This window comes from Hippocampus comes, unplaced genomic scaffold (genome assembly GCF_001891065.2).
Source record: "Hippocampus comes isolate QL1 unplaced genomic scaffold, H_comes_QL1_v1.1 scaffold159, whole genome shotgun sequence".
Taxonomy (NCBI): Eukaryota; Metazoa; Chordata; class Actinopteri; order Syngnathiformes; family Syngnathidae; genus Hippocampus; species Hippocampus comes.
The window spans coordinates 896,812-917,220 of NW_017805742.1; the positions used below are offsets into that span (position 1 = coordinate 896,812).

Sequence of the window (20,409 nt, forward strand, 5' to 3'; positions counted from 1 at the left end):
TCATCTCGAAGAACAATGTTGGGTTTTTTTCCTCATAATGTTAGAACTTTATTCTTGTAGAACAATACCTTTCTCATAATATGACAACTTCTTCCCTGTAAAATAAAAATTATAAAATAACTTTTTCTTTTAATATTATGACTAGTCAATTTTTAGGGAACTTTTTTTTTTACTTTATTATCGCAATATTATAAAATGTATCGGGAATATAAAAACTTTTTTTTCCTTTTCATAGTGGCCCTAATACTTTTTAAGACATGAGGCACTAAGCACAATGACGTTCTGCATTGCGGCTTGTGACCTTGACAGTTTGTTGCTGTACTAGCAGCACCTCCTGGTGGACGCAGCAGGCTGTCGGGTCAGTTTGAACGACTCCGTACTTTCCACGTCGGGGTTGTCCAGCGGTGGGATCTGTTTGCCTGAAATAAAAAGATGTGAAAACGGTGCCACGTTGTATTTGGAAGCACAGAAAGTGCTCGTGTTTTCACTTGCGATATGGTTTATGTTAAACCTGTAATACAACACGTACTGATGGGCACACAACAGGGGTGTGCATCCCTCCGATAAAAGATAATTCGTTAAATATCTCGACACATGGGGTACGATACGATTCGAGAGCGGGACATTTTCATGTGGAACGATTCGATTTGCTACAGCGGGATTACGATTTGATTTGCTATAGTACGGCTGTAGCTTTTGTCATTTTTAATAATATGTAAAAACATGTAAAAGCTCTTCAATTAAGTCCAAAGTATTCATCCATGCACCAAATCCAAACGGTTTATCCACACATGGGTCGGTCAGGGACGTGCTGGAGCCTATCGAAGCAGTTGTTTCATTTGAACCGTTTTTCCGATAAATATCAGTCTTCGAATGAAATGGCATGAAACCTACTGATCTTCTGGAAGAGTTCCTCCACATTGACGGCATTCCTGGCGCTGGTCTCGATGAAGATGGCGGCGATGGATTCGGCGAACTCCTTGGCCTCCTTCATGGGGACTTCCCTACAATGTCACGTATGAGATCGATCGATGAGGGTCTTTTTTATGGACATGCAATAGTACTCTAACTTCTGAGTTTAAATTGTTCTGAGATTATGCTCAAAACTGAAAACACTCATAAATCATATCATCTTTCGGCATTGAAATGAATGCACAGGATAAATAATATATGTCTGTGAGTATCATTTGCTCTGTCTGCACATGTTGATACCATTTGTGTTGAAGTGTTATTCAAAGATTTCAAACGACTGTGGCATTTGTGACATTTTGCATGGCACGTTAGCATTAAGTTAGCGGACTTTTGTGAGACAGTTAATGCGATTTGGTGAATTAAAAGTGTCATTCACTTTTGTTTTTTTTACAGTAAAATTTCAAATAGCCTTGAAGTAAGGCCTTGTCTGTCCTGTGTTTTTCAAGAATTGTTCACTGCCAAACTTTTTATGTTTGCTACATTATGGTACCAGTTTAGTAGTCCAACAGCAATGACTAACCCACCTGATGTCTCCTAGGTCATTCTTGTTCCCTGCAATGGCGACAACGATGTCCTCGGGCCCGTGTTCTTTTAGCTCTTTCACCCACTTCTTCAATGTCTGGAAAGAGTCCTGCACACACAGTTGGCTGAAAATTACCAGGTCAGCTTAATTCCCTCCATTCTGTGGTAATGCAGTTGCACAGAGCTGTGATAGGGGAAAAAAGGGCGGAAAATAGTTGTCGGATGCCCTTGTGGTTTGCAAGTCTGCCACAGAGTTCTGACGTTTGGTGTCTGACCTCGGCTTTGACCTTGAGACCGTGTGAGTTTTTCTGTTTTCTTTGTTGTTATCATTATTATTGCTGTGCTCAATGAGAGGCTTACCAGTTTAGTGATGTCATAGACGATGACAGCAGCAGCCGATCCTCTGTAGTACATTGGAGCTAATGAGTGGAACTACAAAGGGGGAAGAAAAAAGGCTTCCATTAACTTGACTGAAATTTTATGAGAATGCGTCGTAACTAGACTCAAGTGGGCTTTCCTGCCATGACCCGACAGACAGCTCGTGACGACTAGAAACCATGACGCTTCTTGTGATGAAACGAACTTCGGTGAAGACCGTTTCAAAGCCTCGGCAATGCACTTTATTAAGAAAAGCTGTCAACAGAGAAATGCTTGCAAATTACACTGGTCTCAAAAACATGACTCACGTGCATTCAGCAAGACCTTCTGTGCTGACCTGAACACTACCTGAAGCACTGCCCTACATGTACAACTTCATAGCTAGTACTTGTTCCATGAAATTGTACTCATTTACTTGTATTTGTTATTTTGAAGATTTCGCAGCAATTCTGATGGCTGCACTGCCTCCAGTATGTACAGCTTCACCTCGTCACAGATTTTTAGGGTGAACCTATCTCCCGCCCAAAAAACACACTTATTAGCTGTTTTTGTGCTCATCTTATGGCATCTCGGTACCAAATAAACATTATTATACACTTATAGTACATAATACGACTGTACACGAATTGGCGGTGATTTGATTTGGGATTTCAGTGGCCGTGGAAAAGCAATCGGTGAATGTGAGGCTTTGTAAAGTGCTTTGGGCGCCATTTGGTGTATACGATTTTGATCAAACTGGATTTTTCTTTTGATGGACGACGACCTCTTTTTTTTTCTTTTTTCAGAAAAGTACAAAAAGAACCCATTCGATTCCATTTGGATGTCATTCATGACTGTGAAGTGGGATTTTGGGGGCAAAAGACAAAAGTAGTCCTTTGGCGAAATCTTGCCGCATCTTTCAGCAATTCTAATTCTGCGCTTTGTCATTAACCTCCACAATTAGCGAGGGTTCACTGTGTTCAATATTTTCCCTGTGGTCGAATGTGAATGTGACTCCAGGCTCGCGGTGTCCTTGTGATCTTCAACATGAAGGCAGATCATGGCGTTTCACGGCAGACACCGCATCGGTCACAAGAGAACAAGATACATGATGGGGGCATGTGAACAACAACTAAAAAAGGACATCAAGAGTAGTAGTAGGTCACCCGCTCCTGTCCCGCCGTGTCCCAGATCAGAAATTTGTGCAGCTCACTCCCGGACGGCACGGTCTTGGTCAGGAATGAGGCTCTAGGGAGAAACATGAAGCATTAGCCACAGCATAAAACTTCACTGAGCAGTAAACTTTATTTAGCATTCATGACAGTGTGAAACTTCACGCAGCATTAGCGTCAGTCTGAAACTTCCCATAGCATTAAGGACGGTCGAAAGATTCCTTTAATATTAGCCACAGTGGAGCATGTCACTTGGGATTAGCGACAGTCTATAACATCCTTTAGCATTAGCAACACTAAAACATTCACTTTGCATGAGCAACAATATGAAACTGTACGTGGCATTAAACGTCCCTGGGCATTAGTGATGGTCGAAAACGTTAATGAGCATTTGCGACGGAGCAAAACGTTTCTAGTATTACTAATGGTCAAAAACATCACTTAGCAATAGCATGGTTAAAATTTTGACTCAGTTTTATATTTCTCACAGCCTCACTTAGCATTTAGCAACAGGCTAAACATTCACTCTGTATTAACTTCACTCAGGATTGGACTTCAGTTAGAATTAGCAAAACCAGATTCTCTATTGGTAATATCACACAAAAACGTTCCCACAAGTGAAAAAAAACGTTCAATTTCTCTAGCTATTCCAACAAGACTGAGCATTTTGGCAGACTGTCATATCGGGGACATCTTTTCACATTGGTTTACATTAAATTTAGCTTACAATTAGACTTAACTTAGCATTAGCCGCAGTCAAAACCTCCGCATCAATTTCTTTTTACACTTGTGTGATGGTTAACAATATTAAACTTTAACCTGTGCAGTTAAAAATGATTAATGGTGTGAACATATTGAATTTGGAATACATTATTTCAGCTATTTCCATAATTCCAAATGTATTTTACAAGCTGCCCTGCTATTGCTGTTTTCTTGACTGTGGTCTCACCCTATCGTGGGGCTGATGTTGTGGTCAAAGTGATCCTGGACGAAACGACATACAATGCTGGATTTGCCCACACCAGTGTCCTGCACACACATACGTACACATATGCACATTGGCAGTCAGCAAGGGCAATGATTCATTCAGAAAAATCTTTTCGATCCCAATCATGCAAGACAATGAGAAATGCAAAATCATAGAGCACCATTATGCATCCCAATATTTTACAATAATGTATTTACACGGATGACTCCACCTGCTAAACTTTACCAGCATGAAACTTCACTTAGCAGCATGTAAATTTACTTATTTGAAAATATTAACATTTATGTTGAGAATGCTAAATAATTTTACAATAAATATGAAAATAGTGAAATGTATTTCAAGAAAATTATTTAAGTTTAATTCTTACATTTAAACGTATTGTATTAATTTAAAGGGTTTTACTCAGTCAAATTTAAATTCCATTTTTTAGTATAACTTTTTTTAATATTAAAAAGCATTAGGTGAAAAAATTATTTGGAATGCACATTAGGACCATTTTCAATATTTAATAATTTAATCTTAATATACAGTATTATTTTGTGACTCGCTGTGGTGACCGTTGAAGGGACAAGCCGAAAGTCACAAAAAGTAATTCAAAACATTTTATTTAATTAACTTAAAATGCAGAGTAAATGTTGTACTTTTCGTGTGTTTCGAAACAAAAGGCGAACAATTGCCCAATACTGTACTGTAAATGTACGGAGTTCAGAAAAATATACATATCATATTCTGAGAACGGTCAGCTCTCTCATGAAGTGACAGTTAAATGTCGAGTCGGTGCGATTACGTCATAGAACGTCAGAACGTAACCAAAATGTTCCCGAATTGTCAGCTGCTCCTGATGAGGTTTGTTTTTTGGGTCAACAGTTTGCCATCAAAGGGGTACAACGGGTTTCACTATTTTCATGAAAAAAAAAAGTCAACAGTTCAGATCGCTAGTTAGTACGGGGTCTCGTGAAGTCCAACACATAAAGTTAGATTAAACAAATAACAAACAAAAGTATTTACAGCGAAAGAATTTCCCCAAAATGGAGGGAGATAAAATAGGTGTCACTTACCCCTAAAAGACAAACTTTGAGCTCCCTTATCGCCATGGTGGGTCGCCAAAATGACTTAAATCATTGTACAGTATATCAGTGTTCCATTACTGTCTTTGTCTCGTCATACTTGAAAATTGTTCTTTTTTTTCAGCGGCAGTCCCCGACTCTACGTAGGAGAGAAAAACCCAGCCCCGGACTGTCTGACTTGCTGACCATCAGCAAGAACATCCCGCACCAAAATGTGATGCACATCCTGTGACGGATTCCAAAATAAAGAACTAAATGGCGAAAGAAGCGTACATAATGACACAAGTTTAAACCGAAGAGATCCTGTTTTTAACTGCGAAGAGCATATGAATTCATTTTGTTTGTCAGCTCGCAAATTGCTATAAAAACGTTACTAGTATATACGCGCACACATTATTTTCAATATGAATAATTTCATTTTGCTAACTTCCTGTATGGGGTTTTTGTGACTACACGTCACTTTGCATAACTGCATGTCTGAAACGGGCAGAGGACAAAAAAAAATGTAATTTTTGGGGGGTGGGCTCAGTAATAGTTAATATCATCCCTCGTTTGTCTTATTTTGTATTTCTTTTTCCCTTACCATAAATAACTACTGTTCTTTCGAGATGAATAAAACTGGTCAAAAGATTTTTACCAATGTTTTAAATCTGAGATGCAAGTAAATTTTCAAGATTTTTTTTGTTGTTGCAGATTCTGAATCTGCCCTAATTTTTTCTCGAGCAAATCAGGTTTTCATAGTAATAATATTATAGTACTATACTATAGTAGTAATATATTTAGTAATATTTAATTCTGAATGGAAACAAAAGAAAAAATGTTTTGGCCGTGTTGTGCGTAAAGCAAACAAGTCACTAAAAATGCATGCTTTTCCTTATTCCTCACAGCATATAAATGTTTCAGTCACAGCGTTATTTAATAACACAGATCATGAGACAAGAAGCAAGCATACAAGTCAATTAATGCATGTATAAAATAATTTACACGGAGAGGGGGAAAAAAATGAAAATATGAAATGTCACACCCGAGCCTCCAACAAATTGCCAGAACATAACAGGAGAGTGTTATAAAATACAGAGCAAAATATATGAGAAATCATCATGACAATTCCCATGGAGATGATTGCACGGTAACATTTCTTCCAGCCATTTGTTACCTACAATATATTTCTACAAACATTTCAATCCACGTATATCTTCAATGTAAATATTTAGAGCTATCATATGTATTCAAAGAGCTTTTGTTTTGTTTAATCAGTCTTCATTTTGGCACAGTGTATTGTTGACATATGAATTTATGAAAATATATGACAGACTAACATGTTTATTATTATTATATGTGAGGAGTATTTGTGGACTTCTTGGTTTCGTTAATTTTCAAGAGTTGCCCATAGGACTACATCCAACGAGTGTTTCTAAATCTTTAAGAATTTAGTCAATGTATTGTAAGATGAACAAATGACCCCCCCCACCAAAAAAAAAAATCTGTATCAAAAACAAGTTTCACCAGCTGACGTCATATTCAAGGAATTTACGAGGGCTTTCGAGATGTGTAATTATTTAGTCAATATGTTGACCCAAAATGAAGCAATGATCAAAATACTACCAACCAGGTCAAGCAACAAACATCATTAACTCAAATCAATTTTCTGCAAACTTCATCAACTCATGCATAATTAAAAGCCATGACAAGAACCTCCCATACCTGTAGTTATTTAGTCAATAAGTAAGATGAAGCACTGACAAACAATCTTTTTTTTATACTTGTAATTTGCGACTAAGCAGGTCCAAAATAAATTGACAACAAACCTCATCAACTCACACGTCATTTAAAAGGCTTATTCAAGGACTCAGATTTGTAGTTTGTCAATATGCTGCCTCATGATGAAATAATGACGTAAAAGAAGACTTTTTTTTTTTAAATGTCAACATTTACCGCTACCTCAATCAGTTCGGGACAAACCTCATTGACTCACACATCGTACAAAAGGCCACAGCAAGGACTTTCCAGATTTGTAATTATTTGGTCAATATGTCACTGTAAGATGAAGCAATGATGTACAAACTATGGTATTTGTATTTTTTTTTTTTTTAGGTAAGGGAACACTCTTCTTCCAACTTTGCCTCACATGTTGCCATCCCGCCGATCTTTGCTGGGTGACGGCTTGGGAGGGTCCTTCACTGTCTTTCCGGGGGGTGCCACAACGCAGGCAGCAGCGGTGGTACCGGTGCTGCTGTCGGCAACCTTGGCTTGCTCCTCGCCACCGCCTCGGGCTTCCGGGCTGGGTTGCGTGGGTGCGGCTTGCTCAGCTACTGTTGGTGTCGGCAGCGGCGGCGGCGGCGCAGCAAGCTCATGCTGCAGCTTGTGGCTCTGTAGGAGGCGCAGCTGGACGCGCAGCTCCAAGATGGCCTCCTGCTCCTCGTGGATGGCCTGGTTCAGGTGGGTGTTCTTGTTCTGTGACGCAAAAGTCGGTCGGTAACCGTGGCAACAACGGTCATCTCATGAGATTCCAACCCAGTGAGCATCTAAGTTCCTTGCATTATTTTAAGCGCTTGTCTTCTTTCAGGACGCGAATGAGATACAATACAAAACAATACATCCTGAGATGGAGCCCATGTGTTTTTAAATAAGGACAACAACATTCCACTATACTGTACATAATAAAATCATCTAGTAATACCATAATTAAGTACAATGTAAACAATTAAACACTTTTGTGCATCATAATTAAATAACTGGGTTTGTCTGGTGTGCACAACTTGGTCACCAGGGAGCAGAATACTACAGTTATGCAGACCTACAAAAAAAATTTAAAAAAAGTTTCACAACTACTGTAACTGAAGCTACAGTAAAAGTCGTTATTTTTCAGAGGATAAAGAATATATACCTTTGAAAATATTTTTAATCACTTTTTTTCATGTCACTATTAACAAAAATAAATGAAACAATTATTTGATGAGATAAATTGATTTAAAAAAAGGCGTTAACCCTTTACGCGCACACTTGACTGAAGCATCATAACATTTGATGACATTTCACACAACAACGGCTTGAACTCGCTTGCTGTTGACTTTTGAGGCAATTACTCTTTACCTCCAGCTCCTCGTTTTGCTTCTGAAGGTCCTCCAGGATCATCTGTAGCTCCTCCTCGTCCTCACTTTCGCTCTCACTCTCCGAAGAATACTCCTCGGTCTCGCTGCGGCCCTGCTGGCGACTGGGGAGGAAGATTAGGGCTTTAGTTAGTACTAAAGCGTAAATTACGGCCACTGTCTTACCTCTGGATATCTGCGATCTCCGCCCGTAGCCTCTCGATCTCCTCCTTCTCTGCGGCAATCTGTCGGCGCAATACTTGCTCCAGAGAGATTAACTCCTCTTGTTCTGTCAGGATCTCATTTTCCTAACCAGACATAAGGAAGCAAATGTCATAAATAAATGTGATGAAATCAACATGTCCTTGCTTTTTTAATATACAGTATCATGTACAACGTTTACAGTTCTCTCATATTTTGATTTACTTTATTATGTTTTATTTATTATTAAAGTTATCTTTGATTTTGTTTCGAATACCTTTGATGTGCTGTGTTGTCCCTTTTCAGTTCACCTCAAAAACGTGCTTGTTCAATCATTAACAATGTATCGTCAAAGAAAGCAAGCCCTTTTCATCACCGAAGATCGGTGACCTATTTTTTTTTTAAATAACACGTACACAGGGGTCGATTAAAAGTATAGATTTTTGCAAAAATATTAAATTGACCAAATTATGACAAATAAAGTATCAGGCTAACACTTGCGATATATACAACCAGTGCTGGTTTATGAACTGTATGTAAGGTGGCGAGGCACTCACCTGTGCCAGTAAAAGGTTAACCACTTCCTCCTCATTCTCCGTCATCTCTTCTTTGGAAACGTCTTCCTTGGACAGGCTGGCGATTTCCTGGGCGATCTTAGTTTCGCACTCCTAAATCATCACAACAACAACAACAACAACAAAAAAAGAGTCACCATCATAACGCCAACCTCGTTCAACGAAGGAGGGCGTGGCATTTGAAAATGAACGCCTCTTACTTGTCGCTTGGCCTCCCTCAGCTTACGCTTGAGAGCTGTGAGGATTCTCTGGACCTCCCAAAGACGCTCCTCTTTGGACAAGTCCTTTACGCCAGCCTGCAGGTCCCTGTGCAGGCAGTTGAGCAGGAACTCCTACACAAATACATCAGTCGGGACAAGATGCTAAAAAAAAAAAAAAACCAACAACAATAGAGGAGGGTCTCAAATGTTTGTTTGGGTTTTTTTTATGGCAAGGAGACTATTTTATCCAAGACGAGATTGTGTGTAGCATGAAAATGGACTACAGAGGCAAAGTGGAGACAGTAGAGTAGTGCATTTTTTTTTCTTTTCTAGTAACAAGTCTTCAAAATTTAACAGAGGCTAATTTTGGTTTGAAGTCTCTTTTTCAGATTTATTTTAGTTTTTTAAATCAAGAGAAAATTATATTACCTTGCTGACAGTTTCGCCTGTCACTTCAGCTTCACCACTTCTTAGTGTGACATGACATTACGAAGTGGTGACAGCTCTGACGACGGCTGGAGTGACAGACGAAACTGTCAGCGAGGGAAGATAATTTTCTCTTTACAGGGGGAAAAAAACCCGACTTATTGCATTCAAGAGTTTCTCGCCATAGACGCCCAAAAGACAAAGGAGACTAATTTTCCTCAAAAGGAAATGGAGGTCAGCAAGAAAATGGGCCTGTGCAGCAAAATGGAAACCGTAGAGTGCAGCGTATATTTTTGTCACATCCAGCCTTGTGTCCCCTCTAACCTTAAAAGGGGAATTTTCATTCAAGAGGAGACTAACGGCAGCAACACAACAGACGACAAACATTTATCTTCTCACCTGTCGCCTAATCTCCTCTTTGATGCTATCCTGAGTCTCAGGCAGCGCCGGCATGGTGGCCATGTTGGACCAGCGGAGCGGGCGCACCACCTGCCTCAGGGCTACATCACCGAACAGCTCCTTCACGTGCGTGAAAAACATGTAGAGGACCCGGTTTCCGATCTGAAATAATGGTGAGAAGGTCAAAGTTTATTGACTAAACACAAGGTGGGAGAAGCCCTCTATTATGGGGGCGTTTTGGATTACGCACCCAAAAATTAGTTCACACCTATTAGAAATAACTCAACAAATATTTTGTTCCCCAATTGAACTTAATTCATCACGTCTCAACAATCAACTACCATTAGCAGGGGCCCATGAAGACTACTTAGAGGAGTAACTTTGCTGTCCACACATGCACTTTTGTGATCTATAATATTAAACAGGGTTTATTTTATTTTGTAGTTTCGTGTAAAATATGATTAAAGAAATTAAAAATGTGTCAAAATTGCAAACTTTGTAAATTGGGAAAAAGTGGAGCAGCCCAATAGATATCCCACATCAGAATAAATGCTCTAAAGTAGGCCGGAGCTTCAAAGATAAACAGACCTAATTTATGGCAACGGAAAAAGGGACCTGTATGGTGGGGTTGAGGACGATGGAGATGTTTTGGATGTTCATCTTGGTGTCGGCCTCCTTGGCGATGACATGATCCATGTGCGTGACCAGCCAGCCCAGCAGGAGGCGGCTCTCGGGCGGCGCCTCGGCCAGCAGCCGCTGGAACTCGCTCACCTTGTCGGCCTCCGCCTGCCGACCGCACGCGTCCTCGAAGCGCTGTCCCAGGTCCCGGCCCAGCAGGTTGTCGGGCAGCTCGCGCAAGTACTGCTTGAGCAGGCTGGCCACCGTGTGAGGGTCGTACTCCTCCAGGCACGGGCACTCCTCCCGGTCATATGCCGCTTTCAGCTCGTCCACTTTGGACTTCATACCTGACAGAGACACGAAAGATCATTCATTCTAGTTTTTTTGTTATTGTTTTTTTTGGGGGGGTCTCTTCTCTCTGTGCTCCCTTTTTTTTCTCTCTTGCCATCCTTCTCCAAAACAATAAAAATTTGGCTTCTTACACTCATTTGCTATTGCTGTTTGTTTCTTCTTCTCTCTGTCTGTCTCAATAGAAACTAAATACCAGTATATGTACTTAATAGTGTTGTGTTGTTGTTGCTTTTTGTTCCGTCTTTTAACGCTATCTATCCCCCTCGAAAAACCACAAATTAACAGTGACTTGTGGTTGTCCCCTGCCCGTGCTTTTATTTGACTTTCCTCTCTCTATCTGTCCCCGATCATTCACATTGGCACATGTTAATGTTGCTTCCTGTAGTCTTCCTCTCCGCCTGTCACCTCTAAAACTAAGAAAGTGTTGTTATGGCTATTTTTTTTTTCCTCCATCGGTCCCGTTTGAAAACCCAGATTAGGAAGTGTTGCTTTTGTTTATTCTCTCACTTCTCCCTGGCTGTCCTCTCTTACAAGGGTATATACCGTACAGTACAGTCAAGCATCTTTATAACCATTTTCATGGTGTGAAGCATACCTGAGACGCGATAGATGCCTTCGCACTTCATGCCGTAGTTCTCGATGTAGTCCACACACTCCCTGAAGATTGCGGGCAGCTGGATGCCATCATATAACGCAGTCCGCTTCACCGCCTCCGCTAGGGGGGCACCGAAGATGGGCCTGAAGGCGGGCATCTCTGCTGGCAATGTCTCCACGTCAACGGCAGGGGCGGTACCAGTGGCAGGCTTCTTCTTTTTCTTCTTCTCTTTCCACTGTTTCACCACATCGGCAGCTGTCAGGTCCTTGGACTTCTTGTCTTTTGCCTCTTTGGGGCCCTTCTCCTTCACCTTGAAGTCCTTCTCCTTCTTCTTGGAGAAGCTGGGCTTCTTGAACACGTGGATGCCTTTTGAGCGCTTCATCTTGGACGGGCTCTCCGCCTCGTCTGCCGAGCTGTCCTCCTGGAAGGCGGCATATCCTTCCGCTGGGTCGAGAGAGGGAGAGCAAAAGGGAGGGAGAGTTCTGGTTAGTTGTTCTACATGAGAAACAGGAAGGGAGGCGGGAGAAACAGGGGGTGCTTGGAAAAAAAAGAGGTCAGCCACGAATGTGGCACAACTCCCTTGTGCTTCAACCGCCCTAATTTTAAATCATTTAAAGTCTTAAAAAAAGGCAGTTAGTGCTCACTTATGCCACCAGGTATTGAAAACAAAAGGTTGGTGAGTAAAAAAGTCCTTTAATATAATGCAATATTATAATAAATCATATAATATGTCAAATATATTCTTGAGGCGACCGCACCCCACGCGCTTCCCACCCCCCACCAGCTTTTTCTTTGGCTTCTTTTATGAAGCCAAAGAAAAAGGGAACCGGAAATGGAAATAAGGAAAAGTGGGATGAAAATTTAAAAACAGGCAATAGAAACAGCATCCATCCATCCATTTAGTTCATCCATATTAAGTACCACTTACTGCGCTTCTCCTTCTTCTTAAACTTGTTCTTCTTCTTGCTGTGCTCTTTGTCCTCATCTGACACGTACGCATCTGGCGCCTCATGGTGGAGGCCATCGTGCGGTGGCGATGGGTCACCGGTGCGGTACAACCCTGGAAACTTGGTGGGGCTTATCTCCTCGGAGCTAGGGGTGCGCGCCACGCCACCCGGATGCTCAGCCCGACGCTGCTCGGCGGGGCTGCTGCTGGGTGGCAGGAAGCACTCGGTCATGATAGCTGGGTCGCGCCGATCACGCCCTTGCCGCCATCACAACTGTGAAAAAGTTATCCATGAGTCATAAACTCTAATCTGCTTTTAGGACAACGGCGGGCGCCTCGGGCGGGAGGTATCGGAACATTTTAGAATTGATTATTCTCCCGATTATCACATTACATAACAGAGTAATCAGATGAAAAATTATTTCACATTCTGAAAAACAATAACGGGTGGTCAACTGTTTAGCACAGTCCAGAGGTCCAGGGTTCATTTTGAGTCTTAGACATTGGCATGAATGTACTTATTACAGGTTTGTTTTCTTTTCCTTTCTTGAATAAAATGATTGAAAGTGCACTGGTGGTAATTTTTGTTTATTTCCTAAAAAAAAATGTTCTCATAACAAAGTCCTTAAAATTAAAAGTACACCTTAATTCTTTTAGGATTAGATCTTGTAAATTGTCTGCATCTTCATAACATCATCGCTTTTTGTCTTACAAGTTTTACTTGACATTCTTGACACTTAAATCTCTAAATTACTACTTGCAGTAAAGCCTTCTTTGCGTGTGATGATAACTTTTCCCTCAAATACAAATCCAACTTCATTCTGCAGAAAAAAAATTAACTTTTCCACCCAAGATTAATAAATGAACAATCAATAAAGGTACAGCTTTACAAGACTTTTGATATATTAATTCAAATTCCTTTGACACTTGCAAAGTGAATTATGATCTTATTTACACCAGTGTAACTCTGTCAAACAATTAAAATAGAAAAAAAAAACTGAACGTATGTAAGCGAGTCATGAGCTAATGTTTACGAACCTGTCTTTGGAGGTAGAATCTCCCCAGAATAAAATGCAGTTTTAATCATGTATAGTCACCTTAAAGATGCTAATCCTTCACTACACCACTCGACGTAAGTAATAAAGGCCAGTGGCTTGTAAGATCGTGTTTTCTCGGGGATTTTACAGGTTCGGCGTAAAATATAAGCGAGTCGAAGCAGGTTATTGTCAGGAAAGTGTTTTAAAAAGGACATGCTAAGCATTGAATGAAGGGGCCCGTGTGTGCTAACGATACTCCAGCTTTGCGAGCCGTTAGCTTTTTTCCACTTTTCTTAAAAAAAATGTAGACGTTCAACAACGTTTTATTTAAAATGCTATAGGAATGTGTGAAGTATTTTAAGTGATAAACTTTACCAAGTGCGGTCAAGTCCACAGCCTCGTAGTTTCCGGTTGTCTCGGGTCGTGAAATAAATAAAGCCGTCTGCGCCTGCGCAGTGGAACAAGTGCACGCCGGGAAACCAAGCGTTTCCTTCCTTAATAATGATACCAGTAATCATATATACAGAAACAAGTGATAGTCATATGAAGCGTTTTCTCCTCAACTTTGTTTTTATCATTTTATTGACATTTGCCACCAGGTGGCTCAAAACCCGCTTGACATTTTGATCAAGGATGTAGAAAATGTGGATACATTCTATGAGGTGTTTTACAGTACAGCACGAGTACACAAGCTACAAAGTTGAATATTGGATAGGTGCTTAAGAAAGAAAGGAATACAGAAAAGTAGTTCCAAACAAAGAAAGGATTCAAAATAAATGGTTTTGAGGGACAGCGCTAATGGAGGAAGGAAGGAAGTCAAAAGGGAGGGTGGTAAGGAGGACTAGAGGTCAGGAAGAAGAAAAAGGTCTGGAGTGGAAGACGAAAGGAAAGGAGAAAAGCAGGTTTAAATGACAGGAGGAAGGACATATGAATCAAAAAACAGGTCTGAGGGAAGGAAGACAAGAAAGAACGAGAGAACTGAAGAATGGAAAAGATGCCAGGGGAAAGAGGTCAGAAAGAAAGGAGCTTTCACTGAAGGAATGATTGAAGGAAAGATGCAAGAATAAAAAGCAATTTAGGGAAGGAAGGAAGGTCAAGATGTAAGAGACAAAAATATTCCATGAAAAATTGGACTGTGATAAAAAGGACAAAAAAAAAAATGTTTACACCTACTTTTGCCCCACTCTGTTTTGAATGTCAATTAAACATGCTGCCTTAAAAAAATTGCCTGAGCATTATTTTGTCTTCAAAAAGAGACTTTGGAGAGCAAATTAAAATATGAGAGCACTGTATTTGCAGTTTAGAACAGAGTAACTCCGAACAGCATGTCGGATATCCAAAATGGATCATGGGGACCATTTTTCATCATGATACTGTGTTGGATCAATGTGCATAGTCTTCATTAGCTGACAGTCAGATCCGGTCCAGGTGTGATCTTGCGAGCCGTCGAGTTTCACTGCATGTTAATGGCGTCTAGTGGTCGATTCATCACCAGCGTCACTTCTAATTCCTCTCTTTCGCTAAAAAACTGAGCCTTACCCTCCTGGTGGTGGACCGGGTGCGGGAGGTGGAGGCCAAGTCGACTACAACATTAAGACACAAAATGTGCAGGTTAATGTTAGATTAGAAACCAAAATGCTTGAGACTTTTTGTGGGTCCACTCATGATAGACATTGTTATAAACATGTTATAACAACGTAACATGTTTTAAATTAAATCTGATCCGAGGCGAAGTCTGACAGAAGTGTGTCATGAGCATTACAAGAGGTAATCAAAGGTATTAATAATGTTTCTTACTATTTTGGTGTCCGAAGATCAAGGAACTTTTCTTTCAAGTCCAGAGTCACGTCCGTCACTTTGCTGTCCGGGAGTTTGATTTTCACCTGGTTGTAGAAATATCCATCATCAACATTTTGGACTGTTGTGCTTTATGTGGGCCACACATATGTCTTGTGTTTATTTATTGTAGTGGAGTCTGAGCTTTCAAATGCTCTTGTGACCTGTAGAGCGAGGCACACATACATACCGACAGTTGGGACAAATTTGAACATTCTTCCCTCCCTTTGTGGTCAAAGTCAACAGGGAAGGTCTGATTATGGAATTGTGTCTCTGAAACAATTTCTGAGCAATTTTACTGTGGCGTGGAGTGAAGCGTTGATTTATTTTTATTTATTTATTGACATGACAGTGCTTCCAAGTAGTGTGGCCATCACTTAAAAACTGGAGCTTTTCTAATAGCCTCATTGCCAAGTCATGAAGTTAGGAGGCAGTAAAATTAGCCTCACTGTTACAGCGCAAAATTCTGAAACGAGTTGCTCTCATTTTGGGAAATAGGCAGATAATTTATTGGTTGTGGAATTTTCCACTAGGACAGAAACCTCATTACCAGCATTGCCTCACAGCACATGGAGGAAGGGTCCTTTCTGCTCAAGCCCAAAAAGAGATCCTCTGTGCCGACACTTTGCTTGAGGATGATTTCATATCTGTGCATAGTCACAGGGGGGAGAAAGCACTTTATATTTCACGTCGTAAGGCTTGATTAGTGACTTCCAAATAGGGGAACACGTCTCATTTAGCAGTAAAACATGACTACTGTAAATCCATATGTTGCTGTGTGAACGTACTGAGGCTGCGGCCGTGGGTCAGTGACATCATCGTATTGCGGGCCGTCGGTCACCTCCTCTTCGCTCCACACCTCTTTGCTGTTCTTTTTCGCGTAAACTGATGACTCTAAAATGCACACACAACTTGTTAAATGCATTATTCGTTTTTTTCTTGATGAGAAATAAGTTAGTACTGTACCTTCTTTCTCTTTTTTGGTCGGTGGCCCTATATGTCCGGGGCCCATCTTTGCATAAGGAGACACATCCTGGAAATATTTTGAATGAGAAAAAGACTTCAAGAACCAGGAAAAAAAATAATTGAACACTGACATGGGAAAATATACTCACTTGATAATCTTCATCATTTTCCTCTTCTTGTTGAGAGGAAAGCAAGGCAGACAGTGCCTTAATGTTCTGAACGGATGAAACGTCAAGATATTCCATTTTTTTTCTCAATTGAAGAAATTATATCACGATTATTCTACTTTTGTAAAGTATCTTCCAGCAGAAAGCAGCGTGCCACTGTTGTATCCTCGAGACGTCGTTGTTACCATGGGCACAATTACGTCACATGACTAAGCGCTACAAAACGTCAACTCGTAACGTGACGTTTAAAGCGACACTCCGTACAACAGTCAATAGGAAATTCACGTTTCTATAAAAATAGCTATAATTACCGAGATATTTTTGTGCCATATGACGAAACCAATTTCTGGATGAAATACATACTACAAAACCTAAATGAGGTTTGTTGTTTTGAGGTTGTGGAGATAGTCGAACGTGTTCGCCTTGGGGAAGGATGTTCCTCCCGAGTCGCCGTATTGGCCATTCATGGCTACCAGGGATCATGTTGAAGGTGACAGGTAGACTCATGGCCGGAGCCTTCACCTTGTGGCCGGCCACTGTCTACGCCGCGGCGGGTGACGGAAAGAAACCCACGCCTGCAAAGCTGAAACGGGAAGACCTGTCGCTGTACGCCCCGCCGCGACAAGAGAAAGCCGTCTCCGAGGAGCCGAAAGCCGGGCAACTGGAGCGTAGTGTTGCCACGCTGCGGAAGTTTGCGGAGCCGTACGCTGCCTGGTGTCGGACCACCTACGACCGCATCGAACCTAAAGTGCAAAGCGCGGCGCAGCTGGCGGGCAACTCCTGGGCGTTTCTCAAAAACCCGCCGGGGGACTTCTACGCGCGTGCCGGTATCATTGGCTGTACCGGCGTGCTGGGGCTGCTTCTGGCCAGACGCTCGCGGGTAAAGAGGGTCATTTATCCGGCGGGTCTCATGGCCACCAGCGCCTCCCTCTACTACCCAGATCGTGCTGCGACCGTCGCCAGGTCCGCCGGCGACACCTTATACGAGGGGGCCGTGAACGGCTACGCCGCCATGGAAAGGATCCTGAAACCGCAAAGCAAAAAGGCCGAGCCGGGCGTCGACTCTCCGGGGAAACGTTGAGGGTCACCAAAGCAGGAAGACAACAGCAGCTCCAACAACTGGGTGCTCTTATTTATGCCTACATTTTGTACGAAGATAACTCAGGCTGGACAATTAGAATGTATATTTTATGCAGAGAATTATTACAAAAATAATAAACAGTCAAACGTTTCACAGACTACGGTGTTACTCAAAAAACATTCAACAATTCGTGGGACAAATGATCAATGTCAACATCTCGAATACAATACTCCAATGATAACATCCCATTCATTAAAGTAGTACTGCAGTAAAATGAAAATGTTTTTAAGAGTACAGTACACTGACCAACTTTAGATTTTATTTCAAATGTATCAATTATCACTGTAGTATCAATATTGCAAACTAACAATACAGTCCAAATTAAAACCAAATATGTACAGTACTCGAGCACCTTCAAATCAGTTGTCACTTCAGCATGATATTGAGATCATGGTGTCATTGATTCCCATCGTGACTACATTTATACCAGGTTTTACAGATAAATTGTGTTGCTATCCGTTTGTTTCCTGGAGTACTGTATCACAAATGTGCCTAGAAAGTCAAATCAGTGATCAAATGACACCACAAGCTGCTTCAAGGAGGGGATGGACTCTGGGAATATGTAGCTTTTATTCATCTCAGAAAAGGGCAACTTGTAACCAAAAATTAAATAGCGCCTCAGAGCAGCACCAGCTTCTCGTTAAGGGCGATCTGTGCTTGGGTGAGGTTGGACAGGTACGTCACCATCAAGAGGTCCTGTCAAGAAACATTTGACATGGCATTAATTGACGTGTGGTTAATCCAATTCGGAGAGAAAACATGACCCATTAATCAACCGTGACAAGAAAGACAAACATACGTTGATGTTGGAGTTGATCATATTCTCAAAGTCCTCCGCTGAGATGGTCGGTACCTTGTTGACCAGGTCCATCAGGAAGCGGCCCACGCTGTTGTCTGCCGTCACCTTGCCAGACTGAGACGGATAAAGAGGTCACATTTAGCACGATGCTTGCTAATATGGAATACTAGGAAGTGCATTGTGAGATACAGTGAGGGCATAGTACATTCAAACAACACTACAAAATGGCAACCTTGTTTTATAGGGCACTACGTAGTGGATCGGGAGAGATTCCAAACACAGCCCAGGTTAACGTTCTCAAAGTACAAGATGCAGGCGATTGATAAAATGTCTGTAGAGACTCACCAGCACATCCTCGATGTATGCTAGCACGGTGGTCAGCATGTCCTGAACGCGTGCAGCAGAGCCGGCCACCTGGGAGAGGTCCGACGTCAGGCCCTTGGCGCGACTAGTAGTGAGGCGTGTCCTCTGCAAAAGGTCCACTTAAAAAGCAAACAAAAAACAATATATAAAGACAACATCGTGAAGGCAAATTTTTATTCACAGAACATTAAAGAGGTGCATTCAAGGAAAACATGCAGAGATCTTGCAAGGTAAGATGCATGTCTTACAAAGTTAAATGCAACTTAGTCATTAGATATATTAGAGACTGGGAAGACGAAAAAAAAAAAATTACTGTCAGTTGTTCCCTGACTACTTGGTGGAAACGCTGACACTGAAGAGTGTTTCTTTCCTTACCTCCTATCCTCTCTGTGTCATAGTAGACGTATTTGACTGTGAGTGGAGTAAACATCACGCCGACCGTCTTCCCGGGCACGCCCATCTGTGCACTGTGTAAGAGATGAGGTGTTAGGAAGTGGTCGTTGGCATAAAATGCGCGACGAAATAAAGACGGTGAGACAGACCTGACGTAGGCACGAATGTTCATCTTGCCGCTCTGCAGGGCTGTGTCAGCGGTCAGGTGGATGGGGTTGGTTGCCTCGCGGCTGTAGTACTCGTGGATGAGCACAGAGTGCTCAGTGATATCGAAGCCTGTGGCGTACCAGCCGATGATGACCTCGCTGGGCGAGACACGCTTGTGTAGCTCGTACATGTTTTTGGCAAACTCCATGTCAACGGCGACCTGTGGGAGGACAAGGAATATCAAGTCACACAACTGTCCATGAGCAAAGAGTCTCATCAAAGACCGTACATCAGCGATCTAGAGGTTGCTGCTGCTTAAAATTCCCTCTTGGCTGGCAACCAGTTTAGGGTGGACCCCGCCTACTACTACTCGAAGACAGCTGGGATAGGTTCCAGCGAGTCCGCGACTCTTTCTCTTAGCTTGAGTTGTTCTCAAAAGTGCTCTTCAAAATGGAGTTGAGTGCTGTCTTTTTTAAAATAAACTACGGCGACAACAATAAAGAGTAAAGAGACATGAACAACGCACCTCGTCTTCAGACTCATTGTGGGGCACAGAGAAGCAGTTGGTCACCTCGATCGAGTGCTTGTCGATGGTACCTGGAGGGGGACAACACACCTTCAAATAACACGTAAACGTATCAACTAGTTACATTTAGCCACAGTACACCTACTACTCACATTACAAACACATCGCAAACGTTACAATCCACTTTGATCGTCCAATATTACCTAATCTTAACAGAGTGATATTTACGAGTACATGACAGTACCAGATGTTTGGTTCTAGTGATGTACTAGTGAGACGAGTAACACGCACGCGTTAGCAGCAGACATGCTAAAACCAGCGAACGCGCCAACGATCGGACGAAGTGACAAAATGGGCTATTCACCAACATAATGGCTTCTTACCCAACAGGGTGCCAATCACGCGACTCGCTCCCTCATTTCGTCGCTCGTACGAGTCGCAAATGGAGGCGAGGACGACGGGATGAACCTTCACAACCGGCCCGAAAACCGACATATTGGAAAAGAAGGAAAGGAGTGACTTCTTCGTCCCCAGCTTCGACGAACAGTCTCGTATT

At 41.8% G+C, this 20,409-nt stretch overlaps 5 protein-coding genes across 5 annotated transcripts; 1 reads left to right on the forward strand and 4 right to left on the reverse strand.

Moving 5' to 3' along the window:
* Positions 1-226: 226 nt before the first annotated feature.
* Positions 227-5,305, reverse strand: rab31 (RAB31, member RAS oncogene family). Its single transcript, XM_019883738.1, has 7 exons — positions 5,070-5,305; positions 3,973-4,052; positions 3,018-3,099; positions 1,855-1,926; positions 1,497-1,603; positions 895-1,004; positions 227-419 (listed from the first exon to the last, which is right to left on the reverse strand). The coding sequence occupies exons 1-7, from the start codon at positions 5,103-5,105 to the stop codon at positions 322-324; spliced, it is 585 nt and encodes a 194-aa protein (XP_019739297.1). The 5' UTR covers positions 5,106-5,305; the 3' UTR covers positions 227-321.
* A 670-nt stretch (positions 5,306-5,975) lies between these two features.
* On the reverse strand, positions 5,976-13,987 carry ralbp1 (ralA binding protein 1). Its single transcript, XM_019883734.1, has 10 exons — positions 13,891-13,987; positions 12,461-12,752; positions 11,533-11,976; positions 10,584-10,933; positions 9,969-10,130; positions 9,144-9,275; positions 8,926-9,036; positions 8,354-8,475; positions 8,172-8,292; positions 5,976-7,532 (listed from the first exon to the last, which is right to left on the reverse strand). The coding sequence occupies exons 2-10, from the start codon at positions 12,708-12,710 to the stop codon at positions 7,203-7,205; spliced, it is 2,022 nt and encodes a 673-aa protein (XP_019739293.1). The 5' UTR covers positions 12,711-12,752; positions 13,891-13,987; the 3' UTR covers positions 5,976-7,202.
* A 91-nt stretch (positions 13,988-14,078) lies between these two features.
* dnaaf6 (dynein axonemal assembly factor 6) lies at positions 14,079-16,660 on the reverse strand. Its single transcript, XM_019883740.1, has 7 exons — positions 16,467-16,660; positions 16,318-16,384; positions 16,140-16,245; positions 15,902-15,998; positions 15,313-15,398; positions 14,934-15,098; positions 14,079-14,781 (listed from the first exon to the last, which is right to left on the reverse strand). The coding sequence occupies exons 1-6, from the start codon at positions 16,560-16,562 to the stop codon at positions 14,969-14,971; spliced, it is 582 nt and encodes a 193-aa protein (XP_019739299.1). The 5' UTR covers positions 16,563-16,660; the 3' UTR covers positions 14,079-14,781; positions 14,934-14,968.
* Positions 16,661-16,807: 147 nt separating this feature from the next.
* LOC109524117 (MICOS complex subunit MIC26-like) lies at positions 16,808-17,715 on the forward strand. Its single transcript, XM_019883737.1, has one exon. It carries the CDS (start codon positions 16,918-16,920, stop codon positions 17,563-17,565), a length of 648 nt encoding a protein of 215 aa, XP_019739296.1. The 5' UTR covers positions 16,808-16,917; the 3' UTR covers positions 17,566-17,715.
* Positions 17,716-17,862: 147 nt separating this feature from the next.
* On the reverse strand, positions 17,863-20,375 carry eif3f (eukaryotic translation initiation factor 3, subunit F). The gene is made up of 7 exons (XM_019883736.1): positions 20,237-20,375; positions 19,854-19,924; positions 19,330-19,547; positions 19,163-19,254; positions 18,770-18,906; positions 18,425-18,538; positions 17,863-18,321 (listed from the first exon to the last, which is right to left on the reverse strand). The coding sequence occupies exons 1-7, from the start codon at positions 20,346-20,348 to the stop codon at positions 18,244-18,246; spliced, it is 822 nt and encodes a 273-aa protein (XP_019739295.1). The 5' UTR covers positions 20,349-20,375; the 3' UTR covers positions 17,863-18,243.
* Between the last annotated feature and the right edge of the window lie 34 nt (positions 20,376-20,409).